General features: G+C 43.0%; 4 protein-coding genes across 7 annotated transcripts; 3 read left to right on the top strand and 1 right to left on the bottom strand.

The window, feature by feature from the left end:
* Positions 1-3,248: 3,248 nt before the first annotated feature.
* On the top strand, positions 3,249-7,230 carry LOC4337868 (uncharacterized). 2 transcript variants are annotated; one of them, XM_066310388.1, is made up of 13 exons: positions 3,249-3,446; positions 3,787-3,835; positions 3,970-4,103; positions 4,186-4,338; positions 4,607-4,743; positions 4,829-4,898; positions 5,087-5,177; positions 5,275-5,344; positions 5,431-5,526; positions 5,794-5,893; positions 5,987-6,073; positions 6,319-6,395; positions 6,661-7,230. In XM_066310388.1, exons 3-13 carry the CDS (start codon positions 4,058-4,060, stop codon positions 6,805-6,807), a joined length of 1,074 nt encoding a protein of 357 aa, XP_066166485.1. In that variant the 5' UTR covers positions 3,249-3,446; positions 3,787-3,835; positions 3,970-4,057; the 3' UTR covers positions 6,808-7,230. The 2 variants fall into 2 exon arrangements, with proteins under 2 accessions (XP_066166485.1, XP_015639918.1); XM_015784432.2 differs by lacking the exon at positions 3,970-4,103.
* Positions 7,231-8,796: 1,566 nt separating this feature from the next.
* On the top strand, positions 8,797-10,916 carry LOC4337867 (universal stress protein PHOS34). The gene is made up of 4 exons (XM_015784435.2): positions 8,797-9,081; positions 10,242-10,351; positions 10,434-10,552; positions 10,649-10,916. Exons 1-4 carry the CDS (start codon positions 8,889-8,891, stop codon positions 10,728-10,730), a joined length of 504 nt encoding a protein of 167 aa, XP_015639921.1. The 5' UTR covers positions 8,797-8,888; the 3' UTR covers positions 10,731-10,916.
* Positions 10,917-11,450: 534 nt separating this feature from the next.
* On the bottom strand, positions 11,451-15,129 carry LOC4337866 (DNA-directed RNA polymerase V subunit 7). 3 transcript variants are annotated; one of them, XM_066310389.1, is made up of 2 exons: positions 14,993-15,129; positions 11,451-12,258 (listed from the first exon to the last, which is right to left on the bottom strand). In XM_066310389.1, exon 2 carries the CDS (start codon positions 12,246-12,248, stop codon positions 11,721-11,723), a length of 528 nt encoding a protein of 175 aa, XP_066166486.1. In that variant the 5' UTR covers positions 12,249-12,258; positions 14,993-15,129; the 3' UTR covers positions 11,451-11,720. The 3 variants fall into 3 exon arrangements, with proteins under 3 accessions (XP_066166486.1, XP_015639920.1, XP_066166487.1); XM_015784434.3 differs by lacking the exon at positions 14,993-15,129 and adding an exon at positions 13,835-13,941; XM_066310390.1 differs by lacking the exon at positions 14,993-15,129 and adding an exon at positions 13,144-13,271.
* Positions 15,130-16,207: 1,078 nt separating this feature from the next.
* LOC4337864 (pyrophosphate-energized vacuolar membrane proton pump 1) lies at positions 16,208-20,714 on the top strand. Its single transcript, XM_015782402.3, has 4 exons — positions 16,208-17,162; positions 18,443-18,822; positions 19,223-19,309; positions 19,407-20,714. The coding sequence occupies exons 1-4, from the start codon at positions 16,326-16,328 to the stop codon at positions 20,413-20,415; spliced, it is 2,313 nt and encodes a 770-aa protein (XP_015637888.1). The 5' UTR covers positions 16,208-16,325; the 3' UTR covers positions 20,416-20,714.
* The last annotated feature ends 164 nt before the right edge of the window (positions 20,715-20,878 follow it).

Below are 20,878 nucleotides of genomic sequence, written 5' to 3'. Positions count from 1 at the left end.
ATACGTATGTACATACACACCGACACAATCAACAAACAAATTAAATAGCCAGGTCCCGTATAAAATAACCCCTATTTTATACGTGTCAAAAACACGAAACAAAGGAAAAAAAAAGAGAACAAAAAAACAAAAGAAAAAAATCCGTACACGTATACAGCGCAAATAATACGCTTTGTATATGTATTACACCTCTGATGATTAATTAAGCCTAATCAATAATTAAATAATGAATCAAGAATGGCTAATCAATCAATCTTTCGTTTGCTCCAGCACGTCCACCATGAGCTGCATCACCTTCACCTGCACCTGCAGCCGCGCGATGTAGTCGGCGGCGCGGAACAGGAGCTCCTCGCCGGAATCCTCGCCGCCGCCGCCGCCCGGCACGAGTCTCCTCAGCGCCTCCATCTTCCTCCTCACCTCCACGCACCGCCTCATCCTCCTCCTCTCCTTGTTGCTACCGGAGTTCTTGCAGGCCGCCCCATGATTACTCGCCGGCGGCGGCATCACCGCCGGCCTCGACTTCGCCGCCGCCGCCGGCGCGGCGTCGCAACGGCCATTGTTGATGGTGGCGTGTGCAACCATTGCTAGAGCAGTAGAGCTTATATTAGCGAAGTAGTAACAATGGCGATGATTATGATGATGAAGATGAAGAAGAAGATGATGATGATGTGTGAAAATGGCTAAGTATGTTAGAGAGAGGGGGTAGAGATGGTTATATAGAAGGGGGTTAGGAGGGTACAAGGCTGGAGCTAGGTTGGAAGGTTGGGGGTATATGTGGGGGAATTAGGTGGCATGAATGGAAAGTTAGAGATTAATTATTGATATGTGATCACAAGCTTAATTAATTGCATGAAACATGGCTAGCTATTAGATGATGTGTGGATAATGCTCTTTACATGATACAAAATGTTATGTTAATTAGTGTGTGAGAGTGCATGCATGCATGGGAGAGGAAGGAGGCTAGCTTTGCTTGAGGATGAGGCCATGAGGGCATGTTCTCCTAACTCAAGGCCACATGCCACCACATGATCATATCATATATACCTTAACACAGCCAACAACACAACACCTGTCTCTCTCTCTCATGTATCCAAGCACACCACCAAACCAACCAACCATGAATTAGCATGCATGTAAGTGCATGCACTAGCTAGCTAAGCTAAGCTCCCTTTTGATTTGCCTCCTCATCACAACACCCTGGCTATACCCTTGCATCATCAACTCTCTAATATCTCTATGCATGTGTTGTGTGTCATGTGGACTGCTGCCACCTCAGCAAAAGTTCATGCATGCATAGAGAGAAAAAGTCTCCTCTCCTCTCCTGCATCATGTGCAACATGCATTTTTTTAAAAAAAAGATGATATACATGTATATACTTATGTAGCTAGTGCATGGTATATAAATGTACCTTGTGTGTAGTTAAGTGTGTTTAGAGGATGCTATTATAATATAGAATCATAGATTATACTCACATTGTGTGCCACCATGTTCCCCTATGGGGAGCTGATCATGATAGCCACCCAATGTGCCATGCAATCAGGGCAAATGGAGATATTAATTTGCAATATATTGCATTGCACATGTAGATTAATCTCCCTGATTTGGGGCTTGATTTTGCCATGTTCTCTTCTCATGCTCTCCCACAATGACAAATATTCTCCTCTTGGCCACCACTACAATAATATGTACATGCAATGTACCTCATGATCTCTGATCCTGCATATATATATCTGACGAGCCGACGACACGTGTCACTCGCGCCAGCCGTCGATCTGTCTATCAACAGCGCGATTTGCGGAACAAGATTAACTATAGTTGGTGGTGCTGCCCATGAGCAAGCATATGTATTGAAGATATATGTGCAACTTCTAGGAAGATTCCATGGAGAAGATTATGCAATTGATCATATAATTAATGATGATCATCTAGTTAGTTAATTATGTTCTTTTAGTGAAATTAGTTAATTATGTTGATGCATCCATATGTGGCTGCAGTTGAGCAACAGCCAGCAGGTTTGGTTGGTTGGTTAGTTAAGGTTAATTAAGAATGCAATTAGATTAATTGGACCGTACAAGGGGATAAGTCTACCTTAGAAACAAAGGTCAATGTGATTTGAGTTATTAGTATATAGTTTTGGTGTGAAATACTACTGAAATGGACGTCAATTTCCAGGTCTTAGTTTGCTTTCTCCAATACGCGTTTTGTTAATCAATCAATTAGTTTATTATCCCTCATTCTGCTGCAAATGAACTGCACATGCATGCTCGATTAATTTTTCCCTTTTGTTCTTGATACCTTAAGCTAGCAGCTGATTCACAAAGATTGAAATGATTTGAATAAACAAATGAAAATCGTGAAAGTTCTCTGTAGAATTTCAAAAGATTCTGCCTCTTTCGGCAGAAATCTGTTGTAGCAAAGGAGCAAACCGAAGCAGATAATAATACACTTTATTGACAAACTACTAACTGTCACAAACTTGAGCGCGTCAGGTAAGTTTCAGATCCTAAATTTGTGTAAAATATTGCCATTATCACCTAGTGTCAGATCAGATTATTATCTCGATGAATCAAGCGAGGTAAGAATAATCTTCGATTAATTTTCCCCTTTTCTCTTCTGATACCTTAAGCTAGCTGGGTCACAAAGATTGAAATGATTTGAATAAACAAATGAGAATCATGAAAGTTCTTTGTAGAATTTCAAAAGATTCTGCCTCTTTCGGCAAAAAACTGTTGTAACAAAGGAAGCAGATAATGCACTTTATTGACAACTACTAGCTGTCACAAACTTGAGCGTCAGGTAAGTTTCAGATCCTAAATTTGTGTAAAATATTGCCATTATCAGTTACTGTCAGATCAGATCATTATCTCGATGAATCAAGCGTGGTAAGAATAATCTTTGAGAAATATTTGCACTAACTAATTCCTACTCGTCTCATTGGAAGAAAAAAAAAAAGGAACATTATTCTGAATTTTACAAATGAGCCCCTGACGACCTGACGTTGGCCTGAATTTTACAAATACGTGTTTCTGCGTTTGTTTCGATCGGGAATTTCACACAAGTCCCTGTTTATTTCAGAGAATCCTACATTTTTGCAAATGAGACCTTATAAAATAGTATTATTCCATGTCAGCCCTTTTCGTATCTCCTACTATTATACGCGATCAGATCAAGCCGTTGATTCCAAGATCGACGGATGGAGATGCTTCTCCGGTCTCCAAGATATTTCCGCCGCCGATGAGGCTATCGCGATTGGCTCAGTGAAGCTGCAGCCACCGGAGAAGCCATGGCGCCGCCGACGGCGAGGTCTCTGCTCGCCTCCCACGCCGCCGTCCGAGCCGCGGCCTCCGCTCGCAGGGGCCGCCTCGCCGGCGACCACCACCCGCCGCAGGTCGCGGCCCTCCGGCGCGGGGACTGGGTCAAGCTCATCTGCGGCGCCAGCTTCGAGGTAGTAGCACACTTCCGCTTCCTTCCCTGCAAGCGACTGAGTTGCGAGTTGTAGAAGTGGGGATGGAGGAGCAGCGCTGCGAACGGAGTAGATATGATGAGAAATGAGAGAGAGAGAGAGAGAGATTTTTTTTTTTTTGCTCTTGTCATTTTGTTAATTTTGCAAAGGGAAACCCAGCTCAATTGACCTGTCAAGGAACGATTTCTGATGAAGTTGGTGCAAATCCCTCGTCTCGGGGACATCGATTTTGAATTTATATTGAGTAATGAAACTAGCAATGGTGATAGTGTGAATGGAAATTGTGAAATGCTTGGGATGTGATTTTCTTGTTCTTGTGTAGGATGCTGCCGATGTCAGGAATCTCTCCCTTGTATACACGCTTGCCGGAGGTATGCTTGTTGCTCTAATTATAAACATTTTTGTGGAGCATATATGTAGCATTTCAGAATTCAGACTGGCATCATAACATAATGGGTGGTGTTTGAAAAATATCATGTCAACTTGGTAAAATAGCTGTTTTCAGGAGGTGGTTTTCCTAGCGACCTCCTTTTGTTTCGACAGCTTCTTGTCGGAATTCGAAGTTTGTAAATTTGTGCATACCCTTGATCTTAATGAAATTTGGTCCGCCTCTCCTTCGGCAGACCTGGCAAAAACTTGGTAAAATAGCTGTATATTCAGTGATTCCATTGTGCTAGGTTAATCTACTCTTGATAATCATGGACTGATTTTGTGTATGCAGTGGATTGCATTGATTGTGCAGCAGACGCATCTGTGGTGGGTGCAGTGAATGAAGGTATTGATGTAGCAGCCTCAATTGTGCCAGCAGTTCAAAGGCCATGGGTGATGGTTAGTGTTAATGACGATTGCAGAGATCTTCATTTCCGTAAAGCTGGTAAATGATGTGCTCTTTACAAAAGTTGTACTCTATATTTTGAGTTTATTTTTGGATATTTGTTAATGCCACTTTGAAATAACAGTCTCGTTTTTATTATCCTCATTTGAGTATGGAAAATTTGAAATTAAAAGAAAGTTCTGCTGTATCATGTTAAATGAACTTGGTTTCCTGCTTTCACTAGCAAGACCTGTTGCATGTTTATGGATTTCTGAATACCTTTGTTCTTTGCTTCTAAAGGTTTCCACTTCCTTTCTCTTTTCTCTAGAATTTGATCCTGAGGATTGCCCACCAGATTGCTCAAAGCCATGTGAGAAAGTCTGTCCTGCTGATGCAATATTGTTAGAGAGGGTTATGATTGAGGAAGAGCACTCTCAGTCTGATCCTTCATGTGGAAAACTTGAGGTATCAATTGGTTTGTTTACTTTATTCTGCTTTTGTTTATTCTCTTCATTTCATTTTATGACCTGACCTCTGATGTCTTGTGTAGGGTGGTGTAATTACGGAGCGGTGCTACGGCTGTGGACGATGCTTGTCGGTTTGCCCTTATGACAGAATAAGTGAGCACTGAGTAATGCATTCCTTCGTTTTTCCTTTATGGCATCATGACAATAGTTTACATGACCTTTGTTCCCACAGTGTTCTTTACATGTATATGTAGCATCCCTATGTTTTTAAGCATAATCTGATACTTCCACGCCTTTGTGTATCTTATAGAAGCTACAAGCCTTGCTTGAAAACATTTCAGGAGCTATGTCGTATGTTCGAGATCCTGCTATGACTGCTGAACTGTTGAAAAGGAATGATGTTGATGCAATAGAGATACATACCACTGGAAAGTACGTAAGTTTTTCTTTGATGATTTTTATACCAAGTAACATTTACCTTTTCTCCATTACTCAGACCACTTAATCTGAACTTTTTTTGCTACTGTAGGGGAACTGATATGTTCAATACCCTCTGGAGCAACTTGGGTGAGTCAATCAATAATGTGAAGCTGATTGCAGTAAGTTTGCACTTTGTTTCATGATGGATATGTTTCCTATTGCATTTACCATCATAATGAATAAAAAAAAAACTCATACCTTTCAGGTCAGCCTGCCTGATGTTGGCGATTCAACAGTTAATTTAATGAATGCAATATACACAACAATGCAGTCCCATCTTCAAGGCTATAATCTTTGGCAGGTTTGCTATGAAGAGAACAAATGTATCAACTGCAGATTCTAATTTGTCTGTACATGATCATACTGTTCATAACTATACTTTTAGCAATTTGAAATTCTATTAGGACAATTATTTTCTTGGTGTTGGCTAGTTGATTCTACATTCTGTTTTTCTGTAAATGCTTTGCTGGTCCACTTCATGTCATAATCTGAACCTTATCCATATCCATATCCATATCCATATGCTCAAAATCTGAGGTTATTCAAGTTACCTTATTTATACAAGCAGTTAGATGGCCGGCCGATGAGTGGCGACATAGGCCGAGGTGCAACGAGGGAAACAGTATCCTTTGCTGTTCATTTGTCTTCAATGTCAAATAGGCCTCCTGGTAAACAAAGTCAATCTTTAGAAAAAAAAAAACTCGTTATGGCTTTGTTATCATCCACATTTCTAAGTATTTTCTAATAATATGGTTTTGAAGGCTTCTATCAGTTGGCTGGTGGCACCAACTCATACACCATAGAATCCCTAAAGAAAGCTGGTCTTTTCCAATCTACAACTTTTCCTGGTATTTTGTTTACTTTTTTTTAACATGTCACCGGATTTTGTTTACTTTGTTCCTTTTCTTGTTCAACTTATGAGGTCAAAGAATACTTTAGGCAAAATCACATTTTAAGCCCTTGAACTATTAAACTGTGTGCAATTAAACCTATGCCTTTTGAAACTGAGCAATCAAACTAATGTTTTATATTCTGGTAATATGTTTATTTAATCCATGAACTATCCAACTTTATTTATCTTACTGAAACTTAGGGGCAGCAACCTCTGGAGTGACTGATTGTCAGCAAGCCTTTATTGGAGGGATAGCTTATGGCGGCTATGCTCGCAAGGTTTGCTCTTGATATTACATTTACAGTGTTTTTTATTGGAATGATACTAAAGTATTCAGCAAATACCTGCTAGAATAGAAAGGCTAAAGCATAGATACTGTCAGTGGACGCACCAACACCTAGCAACTAGTTAAATGAATGTTGATCTCTATTTTTCTTATTTATGAGTTGCATTTCTCATCCGATAGGATTCTAAGTGAAATCATTGCTAGAATAGTCTTGTATGTCATGTTTTGCTCATTTTGTTTTTTCTTATGAGTTGCAGATTGTTGGAAGAGTTCTACGCAAAATACCGGCACAATTTGGCCATGCACGCATTGAGGACCACCCAGATTATCTCCTGGAAGCATTACAAGAAGCTCTATCACTAGTCGGGCCTGTGAAAGGTTACCCAACCTTGCCAAGTCTCTGAAACTAGTAAATGGCATCTCCAAGTTCTCATCCAGATATAGGATAACTTTGATCCAGTTAGTTAGTATGGAAGTTGCATTGTGAAGGTAAGCCAAGGTGAGAAGGTATTCTGCCAACTGATTGCCCAATGAACAGTTTGGGAGTTGGGACCAACCATTTCTGGCTAAGTGGCAAAAATCAGTAATCCAACAGTCAGCAGATCAATCACTAACTTACTCTTAAGCTTGGTAAGTAGGAGATATTCCATCTGAGATTGGATGTCACAACATGCTTTCCATAAAGTCCATGTAAAACTCCATAAGAAAGGTGTAAAAATCCATTTGTTGTTTGCATGTACACCTTGAATATTCTATATAGTTCAGTGGACAACGAAGGTTTTGACGTGGACATGTACTATAGAATAAAATAATTCAACTTTGTTGCATTTTAAATGGTCCAGAACTCCAGATTCTAGATGCCAAAATACTTCTAGAAAAGATATATTGCATTTTTTTTCTTAATATCAGGTCAATTGGATGTGGATGATCTTTGGATAAGGAATCTTATACCATGAGCGGTCGCTCTCGCAATAGGCACATGACGTTTTGGACTGATGGTGCACGCATATATTATTATGTATGGTGTTTTTACTTTCTTGTTTTGTAAATACAAATTGAACAACTTGCACACATGTTTTGCTTTTTTTTCAAGGGACCCAATTGGTTGTCTTATTGTTGATTGAGAAAGAACATGTGCAAGTTGCTAAATTTTGACATTTTATCTTGGAGCAATTAAATTTAAAGTTCTACAATTTGGGTGGCATTACTATATTATTGATGGATTATAAATAATTGAAAAGGTCTCTTATTATGCGTTTGGTTGAAAATATGGACCATAATTAAAACTTTGTTGCTTGTTTTATCACCATTTTTCCTCTTCAGAAAGGAAGTGCACGGTCAACTCATCATTCTGCAAAACTAGCTGCGCCTTTTCTTTTTGAAAAAAAAAATCTTAGATAGAAGAAATACAGGTTCATGACTATTTTGAAGAACAGGAACAGACAAATTAACACTTGAATACTGATTGACAACAAGCTAACAAGATAAGAGGAACCAAACAAAAAAAATAAATGGAGAAACACATGCATGGCTGACTGCTTGTCAACGTGGATCATCATCATACAGATGCTGGCCAGCTGTCATGCAGAAAGAGCACAACTCTAGACAATTTCTCTCCTTTTTCCTCACATGAAAGTAAAGGCCCTGTGGCTCAACAAATAATGTGAAGATCTCTCATTTTCATTTTCCTTCTTTTCCCTAGAGAAAGTAGTAGACTGCACCAATAAATATCCTAACAGTTACTCTTCAATTATATGTTAATTATATATTGTTTGACTCTTTTTTAATTAAATTTCTATAAGTTTAATCAAGTTTGTAGAAAATATACCGCTATTTTCAATACAAAGTAAACATATTGCCAAGGTATATTTAATATTAAATTTAATGAAACTAATTTGGTGTTACAGATGTTGCTTTTTTTCCCAAAGAACTTTCATAAGCAAAATATCAAACGACTTATAATTTTATGGGGGCGAAGAGAGTATTTATTAAGAAAGCATAACAGCTTTGATTATAAGCCGTAACCTTTTTAGCAATTAAAAGTAATTTATGTGTAATATATTTACATATGTGTTTTTATAAAATCAAAAATCATAAAAATAAAATATAAATTTAAAATTTAAACTTTGACTACGATTGATAAGCCAAAGAGCAAACACTATAACTTTTTTAACACATATTTGCATCAACAAATATCCTCTTATTGAAGAAAAATAAAAGTTTAATAAGAAAAATAGATTAAAAAACCATCCCTGGCATCAAGATAGGCATGTCTAAAACTCTGGATCAAACAAATATGCTTATGAATTTCTTGTTTGAGAATAAAATAGTGAAAAGAGAATAAAGGGAGAACAAGCAGGCGAGTATTTCTACCTTGCTTCCCCATCCCTTCCAGCACAGTGACCTCCACAAGCCAAGAAGCTGCAAGAGCAAGCCAAGCCAAGCCAAGAACGAAGCAGCAGCGAGAGCGAGGTGAGCAGCGAGCATGGCGGGCGAGGCGGCGGCGGCGGAGCGGTGGGTGGGGGCGGCGGTGGACTTCTCGGAGGGGAGCCGCGCGGCGCTGCGGTGGGCGGCGGACAACCTGCTCCGCGCCGGCGACCACCTCATCCTCCTCCACGTCCTCAAGGACCCCGACTACGAGCAGGGCGAGACCCTCCTCTGGGAGGCCACCGGCTCCCGTACGCTCCTCCTCTCCCTTCTCTTCCACTTCTACCTCCCATGGCGCTCGCGTAGTCGCGTTACTGTTCTTGTTGGTTGATCCATCCATCCCATCCGAATCGAAGTCGGATATGATCTGCATGATGATGGATTCCACGCGTAGGCTCTGTTCGATGACCAGATCGAGAGGATTAATCAGTGATGCTTTTCAGCTTCTTTTGCTGAGTGATTCAGTGATTTACTCTTCTCAGTCACTGTGGACTGCTTCTTGGATTTTTGCTTATTTGGCGCGTAGTAGATGATGTTTCTTGATTGGTTACTTAAGTTTGGGTGATTTCTTTGTGTGAGGTTGGGTTAGTTTGCCCATTACCATAATGGAATCGACCGTTGATTTACCAGACACCATTTTGTGCAACCCAGAAACGATGATTGACTAGTGGATTGGCCGATAATTTGTTGCTAATTGTGTACTGCCAGCTCCTGGGATCATTCACCTTGATATCCTTCAGGCAAACCATAGTGCATCATCTTTGTCTCATCAAACATTTTTGCAAGAACAGGTTACTTGGCTAGTTGGCTAGTGGCAGAATCACGGCCTAGTGTACTTACCATTAATGGGTGACTGTGTATCTTCAGAATCTTTACCCACATCCTGCTATATCTCCAGTTTAAGATTCGGTGAACAGTTTAGGAAAAATGGTAGATAGTTCATCTTTCATATGCAGTTGCGCACAATGTCCATGTTTCGCATTATAAAGATAGATGTCACAAGCTGTCCAAACTTTTGGAGTTTGCTCCTGGTCAAAAAAAAACTTTTGGAGTTTGCAGCTAGAGTATTTACCTACACTGCACTTAATAATACTGTGAGTATTGAAACACTCATCAGTGAAATATTTTGTCATGTACATAAATGGTAAGTATTGGCCATGTATTTGTGCTTTGCGTCGCCAGCGCACGCTAGTTGCATGTGAGGGATTATGTTATGCTGATCTCTTATTAAGGTGTGTGTTTGCATGATGCATTTCCAATTCAGACTACTTGCAAGTGAAGGATTCTGTTTTGTTGATATGTTATTAAGGTTATTCTGCAATTAATTATTATTCACTCAGTGCTGATTATTCTAGTCTGCAAACAAGGACTGCTTAACATCTTGATTTCGTTGGGTTTTTTTAATATACAGCATTGATTCCCCTCTCGGATTTCTCTGAACCTACAATTGCAAAGAAATATGGAGCAAAGCCTGATGCCGAAACATTGGACATGCTTAATACTGTGGCCAGGCAGAAGGAGGTGATCACTCTCTCAATACCATATGGTTCAATTAATTGGCACTCCCTTGCAATATTATAAGGTTTTTGGTTCTTTTATACAGGTTGTGGTGGTTTTCAAAGTCCTTTGGGGAGATCCCCGTGAGAAGCTATGCCAAGCCATCAACGAAATCCCCATGAGCTGCTTGGTTATTGGAAGCAGGGGTCTTGGCAAACTCAAGAGGTTGTAACCAAAGCTTTTCCCCCCATTGTTATTGATGCACATTGTTCACATCATTGCCAGTTCTAACCTTTGCATTCCTCTTCCTGGTTCCTTCAGGGTGCTGTTAGGTAGCGTCAGCGACTACGTCGTGAACAACGCCACTTGCCCAGTCACAGTTGTCAAGACAGCCGATGGTTGATCCTATTGTCATAAATATCCATGTGTTATATAGTCTGCTTAAATCTTTGTCCATCTATCTGAAACATATTGAACCACCATGCAGTGTAATTGTAATAATAAACGAAGTCAACTGAAGACGCTCAGTTGTACTTTGTGCTTGCACTCTCTGAGCCTGACTATGAAATGGATCCTGCTGTTTTTCTTAGCAATCTGTGCTGAACTTGAGCAATTTTTTTTCCTGTTTTTTCACACTGAATGTCTTATCAGAGCACGGTTCATGCAAGATCATTCAGCATGGATCCTGCTGTTTCCCATAGCAGTCTGTGTTGCCTGTCTAGCAATTCTGATATGCAATGTGACGCAAGCAACTTGAGCATGTTCTTTTTTCTGTTTTTTTTTTCACACTGAATGTCTTATCAGGGCATGTGCTTCATGCAATATCATTCTTCAGCAAGGGCCTCAATTTTCAGAGGCTCCTTTGCACGTTTTTGAATCTTGATCTATCTTTGAGATGAGATGATAGCATGGGCTGCAATACGTGTTCCAACCTGTATTCCAATCACGAACAGACATTTTTGTTTTCGATTGTTTGTGATGGAAATCTTGGAATTGGCAGGACTAATTTTCTGTTGAACCTCATGATCTTGGGAGTATTATGCTACTTGTCACAATGAGCTGATTGTGACAGGGAAGTAATTGCATAGAGAAATAATGCAAATTCTACACTGGAAAGGCAATATCTCAGAAAGGAAGGCAGCAAATATATGCATGGTAGAACGGTGAGCAGCCATAGGAAATAGAGGTTCATCAGCCATGACAATTCTCATCATGCTGAAATGCTAAACATATGGCCTAATGCCATTTACATCAACAACCAGCATCACAGATACGATACAGGTATGATCAGTCATCACGACACCAAACTACAGACAGCAGGTTAAGGCTAACACATTTCAAATCCATTCATCAAGGTAGCAAAATGTGCAGCAGAGCCACCATTAGAAGCAGTTCATAGTGGTCCAAGATAGTCACCAGCCAGGGTAGCAAGGAGCTGGAACTGGCGATCGGCTTCCATCCAGCGGAACCCCATGACCTTGAAGCGCACGACGGTGTCCTTCTCCAGCTTCGAGTGTTCATTCATGAACACCGCGTTCTCCCCACCAATGTACTTGAAGTCGCTCATCGTCTTCTCCGACAGAAAGATGCTTTCTATCGGTCCAGATTTGAGGAAAATGCCATGCTTGAGGATCTTGTCCACGGAGCCAACTAAGACCTCGCCCTTCATAGGCTTCTGCGTGATGCAGGTGAACGTCACCGGGAAAAGAACGTCTCCGGTCAGCTCACGCACTTTCCCTTCTGATATCGCCTTCAGCTCACTCACAGCAATGTAGTAACCATGATCCTTGGAGGCCTTCCGGTTTGCTATATCCTCCAGAAGGCGGACAATGACAGCCTTGCGGAGCAAGAGACCCTGGGGGCTCAGCTGGCTAGGTGAGATCAACACATTCAAAGACATCTCCACCTTAAGGAAAACCATGGTTGATTGCCTGTCAAAAAGACCCAATATTCAAGATGTCAGCCTATGCCCATGCAACAGTCTTTCAATAAAAGTAACATCAACAAATGTTTAAGAGATTGCGGCACAGAGCTAGGAATTGCATCCCCTTCTGCTAACAAGGATGAATTGCACACTTGCAATGTTGATAAAAGGAATATAAAATTTCAAACATATTTTCAAGGACATGACACATCAACAGAAATTCCTCATGTCTGCATGAACAAATTCAGTATATACACAACTAGGAGCATCAGATTAAACGGCAAAGAAAAAAAATGGATAATGATTCCACTTGATGGAAAAGACTGGGTATATTTGGCTTTGGCCTTGTAACGCCAATACGCCATCATGTAAAACCATGATCCAACCTTTTAGGTGTATACACTTAAAAAATTTCAATTTAATGGTATTCTTAATTCAATGCTGCACTTTTTCAGGAATGTAACATCTATGATATGCATATCACACACAACAAGTGTAGAGAAGGAACCAGATCTACCAAAAGAGTTGTGCTATAATGTCCTCCTACATAAACTTTTCACAAATCTAGCTATAATGTCCTCCTACATAAACTTTTCACATATCTCCAAGAAAAATATAGTCAAGGGAAATGAGAAAACCGCAAAACATTTGCGCAGCTTGCACCATCAGCATACATCTATTTGTTTTAGCATCATCAGATCTGTACCAGCCCCATGGTCTGACCAGAGATACCAGATCCAGTGCCTAAGTTGAGCCGGTCCACCGCAGAGATCCTAGTTGGCCCATACAGTTTTCAAGTTGCCAAGGCAACTCAGCCCACAGTTAGTCCTAAATGCTAGAAAGAGCCCACAGCTGGCTTTGAAACCCAGCAACTACAAGAGTGAGAACAAACCATTTGAGCTAACAGTTGCATGTTTCCTGTTGTGAAATGAGCCTACATAAGACAGAAGCTCCCTGAATTCATACAACATTACTACAATATAAGATAGCAGCTCCATAGTTTCGTATTGCGAATGCACCTACATAATACAAGACGTTATCATCATACAGAAGCTCCACAAATCCATACACTTGGATAATACAACAAGCATGTGATTCAACTGGTGACCTAATTAGGGTACAGCCACTGAACAACACTGGTTTGTTCCCGCTAGTGCATTTGCCTACTCTCAAGTGCACACCAGGAAGAACTATCAAGATTTCCTATAACTTAATATACTAGATAGATTTCTCCCATCATTAACATCCAATGCTACACACAATAAGAATATAACCTCGGATAATGAACAAAAAAGACTCCACCGATTTATGAAAGTCGCCTTGAGTTTGTGCAGAGCATTTTAGGCGCAAATCAAAGCACTCCGAACTTGGGACATGGGGGGTTCAGTTGAACCCCCAAATTTTTTGGGGAACAAAAAGAAAAAAAAACTGTTACTGGTTGTATTTAAGAGAGGTTTAAGGCTGTAAAAAAGAGGAGGAGGAGAGCTTCTTCCAGATCTAGACTAGAAGAGAAGCTAGGGTTAACGCAAGCAAATTCCCGGTGGGAGAGAGAGATGAATCAGAAAGAGGACGTGGATGCTCACCAGGATCCCCCTCCCCCTCCCCTGCGATGGCGATCGGCAGCCGCGGCTCGTCTTGGCTGGCGCAAGGAGCGGAGGAGACGACGAGACGGGAGATTTTCGTTTACGCCAAGGGGGAGGAGGATACTCGAGTATCTTCTTTCTTTTTTTTATTTATCTTCTTTTTTTTTACTTACTTAAAAGTGCACATTTTTGCGAAGTTTGAGATGGACAATCTCTCTTCTATGCTAATATTTCGAAATTTTTGGCCAAATTTTAGAAATTTTTGTCCCAGAGTTATTAATGTCATTAGGATAATTATACAGTACTAATCGAATCTAACTAGTCGGCGATGGTATGTTATTGGTATATTGTAGATCTTGACAAACTTAATGGCATATTATAGAATATGAATAAATTCAGTGACACACAGCGGATTCTCTCTTAAAAATAATATAGTAAAAGCGTTTCTTTATTTCATTCAAAACAAAACATTTTCTACCTAATGTTAGGAGAACTTCAAGAGAAGGTAAGAAAAAGAGGAGGTTGGTTACTAGCCCAAATAGACAGAAACTCATGGTTATGCTTAAAATGGAAATGAGGGAGTCCTTGTTAGTGAACAAACCAAAGTGTGTTGAAAGCATGGCAACACGAAAATATAACCATGACACCATCACAAGCTCACAAAGATGGAAATGTTGTTGTATTTATCATTGGCATATTGCTCTAGGCCCACATATCATTCTCGACATGCAAAATGTTACTTTCCGGTTCATTACAAATTAATCTTTATTTCTCTACGGTTAAATTTCAGTTCAAACATTTAAAGTGATAATTACTTGTCGTTCAAACCATCAAAATGTTGAAAGCGAGAAAGGTTCATTACCAAAGAAATGTTGTCTTGAGGCCAAACGGGGCCTAAGGGCACGTTTGGATCCTGGGCAAGGCTCATCCTAACCTCGCTTAGTAAAGCTACACGTTTGGAACTGGTAAAATAATCTGGCTTTTGGTTTTGGGGACGAGCTAGCTTTGCAGGGCAAGAAAATTCTTGCTAGCCAGTGAGAACCGATTTAGCTCTCCTTCGACGGCAAACTCCGTTCGCGTGAAAATATTGGAACAAGGGCGATGCAGACTTCTATGAAATTGGCGCCGTAAAATTAGCGATGTTTTTCAATGACTCACCCAATCTTGTCGGCCTCTTCTTCCAGATCTTGTTGTGAACTCTCGCTCGCTCAAATTTTGTTGTAAATTGCCCTCTCCACCAACCCATAAATACAACGAACAATCAGTCTGGATCTAAAAGGAAAAATTGATTTATGGAAGAACTCAGCAACAAGAGGAACTCATCTGTAGCAGCTAGCCATTAATCCTTGCCACAAGAAGCAAAACCATCCAAACAGAGGAGCTACAACAAGGCTAGCAAGTTGGCAAATAGATGGTTTAGTGCTGCTAGGCTAGCTGGGCGAGCGAACCGAACGCGTCCTAAGTTAATTTGTCCTATTATATCTAACCTCGACACTTGTACTGCACAAGACACTAGTGCGCTCCCTTGAACAGCTTTTTTTATGGCTTTTTCACTAGAAGCTGTAACAACTTTGGTTTCTTTTGGCCATCTTTCCTCCAATTAGAACAGGATTGCATACATCTTAACAGCAAAGAGAGATGCAAACTATTAAAGTTTATCATCACAGGAAAACTTATGACATTTACAACTTTGAAATTGAAATATAGCAAGATAAATCAAGTAGCCTTTCCAAGTTTCTTTTGACCAAAGAAGAGAAAAGTGCCAAAGATCTACATGACCCAGAGTTGTTTTATTCAAAAACCACCATTCGAAATGAAGGTAGCTAGATGCATGATGAGGGAAATTTTGTTGCATATGGGTGAACCCCAAAGCTTACCTAATGGCATTGTCCGTCAGCATTTCCAGTGCGTCCAAACCTCAATGAGACGCACCGTAGATAACTTATGCTCATGCGTCAGATACACCTAATTTGAACCGACGGTAAAGGATTCTAGACGGTGCCGTTTGTAGCGGCTTTTTCGCTACTTTTCTTGGTGAGATAGAAGACAGTGACAAAATAAGTTGCAAAAACAACAAAAATGTTTATACACATGTACAGCATGAGCTCTACGGTGTCCCTGGAGAGCACAAGCTGTCACCAAGCCATAACAAACGGTCGAACTGATCTTGAACACTGGATCCAATGCATGGTTTGTTCAGTGCTCAAAGAGAACACCAGCAAACTTTCCATTTAGACCCTCACAAGCCACAAATATGCGGAAAAAAATGTCATATTCACCCTCCAAAAAGCTTATACAAGGACTTGTTTGTAATTATCTTAAAATACAGGTGGGTAATTGCAAAGTGAGACATCTTCCCTTCTATAAAGAGCAAGCTTAGCTTGGTGATCACCACCACTCCACATCTCTTCTCCATCAAGAATCAATCACTCGCTCGTCTTCTCCTCCATTGGAGCTCTCGATCGAGCTTAGCTTTGCGCTTCGTTCATCCATGGCGCTCATCGGCACGGTGGCGGCCGAGGTGCTCATCCCGCTCGCGGCGGTGATCGGCATCCTCTTCGCCGTGCTCCAGTGGTACATGGTGTCCAGGGTGGCCGTCCCGCCGCACGACGGCGTCGGCGGCGCCGGGAAGGTGGAGAGGGAGAGCGACGGCGGCGACGGCGACGGCGACGGCGTCGACGACGAGGAGGACGGCGTGGACTACCGGGGCGTGGAGGCGAGGTGCGCGGAGATCCAGCACGCCATCTCCGTGGGCGCGACGTCGTTCCTGATGACGGAGTACAAGTACCTGGGCGCGTTCATGGCGGCGTTCGCGGCGGTCATCTTCGTCTCGCTGGGCTCCGTGGGGCGGTTCTCCACGTCGACGGAGCCGTGCCCGTACGACGCGGCGAGGCGGTGCCGCCCGGCGCTGGCGAACGCGGCGTTCACCGCGGCGGCGTTCCTCCTCGGCGCCACCACCTCGGTGGTCTCCGGCTACCTCGGGATGCGGGTGGCGACGTTCGCGAACGCGAGGACGGCGCTGGAGGCTCGCCGCGGGATCGGGCGGGCGTTCGCGGTGGCGTTCAGGTCGGGCGCCGCCATGGGGTTCCTGCTGGCGTCGAGCGCGCTGCTGGTGCTGTTCGCCGCCGTGAACGCGTTCGGGCTCTACTACGGCGACGACTGGGGCGGGCTGTACGAGGCGATCACCGGGTACGGGCTCGGGGGGTCGTCCATGGCGCTGTTCGGCCGCGTCGGCGGCGGGATCTACACCAAGGCGGCCGACGTCGGCGCCGACCTCGTCGGCAAGGTGGAGCGCAACATCCCCGAGGATGACCCCCGCAACCCCGCGGTAAGCCACGCCACGTCACTCTCCTCGTCCTCACTCTGTTAAAGATTAAGTTAACACACATAAAAATTAAGTTAACGCACATGAAACGAGAAAGCTATTAGCATATAATTAACTTTTCTTTAAGATAAAGGATTTAAATAAAACCCGGCTTCTACATCCCGAAGAATGTACACAGCCAACCAAATCCATACAAAAACACTAAGGCTAGTAAACATGATTAACTAAGTTTTAATTATTGCTAACTGATAAATTGATATATCTGATAGTTTAAAGCAACTTCTGTATAAAAAGTTTCTGTAACGTATCGTTTAGTTGTTTAAAAAGCACGCTAATACGAACAGAGGTAATATCTGAATTTTAATCAGAAAAGAACATGACCGAACCAATTCGATCTCATATTTTAAAACAACTCAAAGCTGCTTGCATGTTGCATGCGAGCTCGGTTCGATCTGAGCCACTGCACTAATCTGAAAGCAAGTCCAGTTGGCCTTTTTTTGTTGCCTTCCTTAAACATTACTAGGAAGCATGAAACTCACGTGTTCAGTGTTCTCTGCTAGCTGGCACAGGCGTAACGCATGATTTTTACCGGATTTATTCATAGAAATATAGGAGAGAGATTGAAAATTTATTGTCTTGTTTGGAGAAAAGGAATTATTTAAAAAGTCTCGCTAGGAAATATTTAAATTGTGGACAAATTTAAACTGAATTTGACTTAGAAATTTAAGTGAATTCAATTCAAACCAACTTTCTTTTTAAAAAGATCGATTGAAACAAATCTATTTTGGCAGTTGATTTGTGTATGCATCCACTTTGGATTGTTCTTTTGACTGAATAGCTCAATATCTGAATATTTGTAATGATTATTTGAGGTTACAAACGAATGAACTAAATATTGTTTTCTTTTCGTTTCGTATTATAAGATATTTTGGGTATAATTTGAATAGATTTATGCATGAATTCAGATACGTACAATATGTATATGTGCGCAAATTTATATAGATATTAGTGAATTTAGATGATGTATGAAGAGGCCAAAACGTTGTATAACATATAACGGAGAAAATATAGAGTTGAGATCGATTTTGGTTTGAAATAGTTTTCTCGAAAGAAATTATATATACAAGAAGATTTTATAAAATGCTTTTATATAATTGTATCGTTTAAAAAACCGTTTAAAAGTTTGGGAAGCTTACAAATTCACCCCCATCGTTCCCTTCCTTCAAAGAGAAGTGATACATCATATATGGTTTTGTACGTGCGTGTGGATATGATGTGCGCAGGTGATCGCCGACAACGTGGGCGACAACGTGGGCGACATCGCCGGGATGGGGTCCGACCTGTTCGGGTCGTACGCGGAGTCGTCGTGCGCGGCGCTGTTCGTGGCGTCCATCTCCTCCTTCGGCGCCGACCACGACTTCGCGGCGATGATGTACCCGCTGCTGGTGAGCGCCGCCGGCATCGTGGCCTGCGCCGCCACCACGCTCGTCGCCACCGACGCCGGCGAGCTCGGCGCCGCCGACGAGGTCGCGCCCGCGCTCAAGCGCCAGATCCTCATCTCCACCGTGCTCATGACCGCCGCCGTCGCCGCCGTCACCTTCCTCTCCCTCCCCCGCTCCTTCACCCTCTTCGACTTCGGCGAACGCAAGCTCGTCAAAAATTGGTAAAAGAAAAAAAAACCTTACATAGTGTGTAATTTATTTTTTTTTGGTTTTTTTAAAAAATTATAATTACACGGCAGACATACGCACACAAACAAGACCACACTCACATCCCTGTATACAATACATTTTTTTTAAAAGTTTTACAATTACACGGGAGACACACGTGCACAGATAATACCACACTCACATCCCTGTCTATGTGCATTCAACAACACATTCTTGATTTCGGAGAAATCATGTTAAAAACCTAGTTACAGTGCGTAATATTTATAAGCACCAAGATTTGAATCTTGTTGGGTGGAGCCATGCACCTATGACTCTAGCAGTTGTACTTGCACCAAATTTGATTAAATTATGGAATAATAATAGTTTTGTCTGAATTTTTGTTGAATAATTCAGGCACCTGTTCATCTGCGTCTCAGCTGGTCTGTGGGCGGGATTGGTGATAGGCTACGTCACCGAGTACTTCACGAGCAATGCTTACGGGTGAAAACGAATTCTACCCACCCAAATTCGCGATGATTCTACATTTTGTAAAATTTCAAATTTTGATGAAATTTGCGTTCAAATTTCAAATTGATAGGCCGGTGCAGACGGTGGCGCAGTCGTGCCGGACGGGGGCGGCGACGAACGTGATCTTCGGCCTCGCCGTGGGGTACAAGTCGGTGATCGTGCCGATCTTCGCCATCGCCGGCGCCATCTACGCCAGCTTCCGGCTCGCCGCCATGTACGGCATCGCGCTGGCTGCGCTGGGGATGCTGAGCACCATCGCCACGGGGCTCACCATCGACGCCTATGGCCCCATCAGCGACAACGCCGGCGGCATCGCGGAGATGGCCGGCATGCCGCGGCGCGTGCGCGAGCGCACGGACGCGCTCGACGCCGCCGGGAACACGACGGCGGCGATCGGGAAGGGGTTCGCGATCGGGTCGGCGGCGCTGGTGTCGCTGGCGCTGTTCGGCGCGTACGTGAGCCGGGCGGGGATCCGGACGGTGAACGTGGTGAGCCCCAGGGTGTTCGTCGGGCTCCTCGCCGGCGCCATGCTCCCCTACTGGTTCTCGGCGATGACGATGCGGAGCGTGGGGAGCGCGGCGCTGCGGATGGTGGAGGAGGTGCGGCGCCAGTTCGACGAGATCCCGGGGCTCGCCGAGGGGCTCGCCGCGCCGGACTACGCCACCTGCGTGAGGATCTCCACCGACGCGTCGCTGCGGGAGATGGTGGCGCCGGGGGCGCTGGTGATGGCGAGCCCGCTCGTCGCCGGGACGCTGTTCGGGGTGGAGGCGCTGGCGGGGCTGCTCGCCGGCGCGCTGGTGTCCGGGGTGCAGGTGGCGATCTCGGCGTCGAACAGCGGCGGCGCGTGGGACAACGCCAAGAAGTACATCGAGGCCGGGGCGACGGAGGAGGCGAGGTCGCTGGGGCCCAAGGGCTCCGAGGCGCACAAGGCGGCGGTGATCGGGGACACCATCGGCGACCCGCTCAAGGACACCTCGGGGCCATCGCTCAACATCCTCGTCAAGCTCATGGCCGTCGAGGCGCTCGTCTTCGCCCCCTTCTTCGCCGCGCATGGCGGCATCGTCTTCAACCACCTCTGATGAAGCTGAGCTCCATTGCTAATAAATTAAGCTGCATGCATGCTCTCGCCATGATCGATCAGCTGCACCTGCATGCACGCATGGATAAACAAGAAGAAGACGATGAGCATTAGGGTTCCTTAACCAGTTGAAACCGATAAGAGTAATAATTGTAGCTCGGGATAATGCAGTGTCAGATGTAATCCAAAGTGTCTTGTTGCTTGGGATATGTAATGCGGTTTGAGACTTAGGATGTAATCCAATGTTGTTTTAGACTTAGGCTGCGTTCGTGTGGAGAACAAAGGGAGTTTGTTTGTTTCGTTTTTCGCGTGCACGCTTTTCTAAACTACTAAACGGTGTGTTTTTTAAAAAAAATTTCTATATGAAAGTTGCTTTAAAAAAATCATATTAATCTATTTTTAAAGTTTAAAATAGTTAATACTCAATTAATTATACGCTAATGGCTCATTTCGTTTTGCGTATC

This window comes from Oryza sativa, chromosome 5 (assembly GCF_034140825.1).
Source record: "Oryza sativa Japonica Group chromosome 5, ASM3414082v1".
Lineage (NCBI taxonomy): Eukaryota > Viridiplantae > Streptophyta > Magnoliopsida > Poales > Poaceae > Oryza > Oryza sativa.
The sequence above is the reverse complement of the archived record's forward strand: the minus strand, read 5'-3'. Positions and strand labels throughout refer to the sequence as shown.

Excerpts from the sequence above, each read along its gene's own strand:
- LOC4337868 (XM_015784432.2), top strand. The coding sequence starts at position 3,285 with ATGGCGCCGCCGACGGCGAGGTCTCTGCTCGCCTCCCACGCCGCCGTC. Across the intron at positions 3,836-4,185 it reads TGTATACACGCTTGCCGGAG|TGGATTGCATTGATTGTGCA; the intron begins GTATGCTTGTTG and ends TTGTGTATGCAG. Across the intron at positions 4,744-4,828 it reads CTTCATGTGGAAAACTTGAG|GGTGGTGTAATTACGGAGCG; the intron begins GTATCAATTGGT and ends TGTCTTGTGTAG.
- LOC4337867 (XM_015784435.2), top strand. The coding sequence starts at position 8,889 with ATGGCGGGCGAGGCGGCGGCGGCGGAGCGGTGGGTGGGGGCGGCGGTG. Across the intron at positions 10,352-10,433 it reads CTGTGGCCAGGCAGAAGGAG|GTTGTGGTGGTTTTCAAAGT; the intron begins GTGATCACTCTC and ends TCTTTTATACAG. Across the intron at positions 10,553-10,648 it reads GGTCTTGGCAAACTCAAGAG|GGTGCTGTTAGGTAGCGTCA; the intron begins GTTGTAACCAAA and ends TGGTTCCTTCAG.
- LOC4337866 (XM_066310389.1), bottom strand. The coding sequence starts at position 12,248 with ATGGTTTTCCTTAAGGTGGAGATGTCTTTGAATGTGTTGATCTCACCT.
- LOC4337864 (XM_015782402.3), top strand. The coding sequence starts at position 16,326 with ATGGCGCTCATCGGCACGGTGGCGGCCGAGGTGCTCATCCCGCTCGCG. Across the intron at positions 18,823-19,222 it reads CGCAAGCTCGTCAAAAATTG|GCACCTGTTCATCTGCGTCT; the intron begins GTAAAAGAAAAA and ends TGAATAATTCAG. Across the intron at positions 19,310-19,406 it reads TTCACGAGCAATGCTTACGG|GCCGGTGCAGACGGTGGCGC; the intron begins GTGAAAACGAAT and ends TCAAATTGATAG.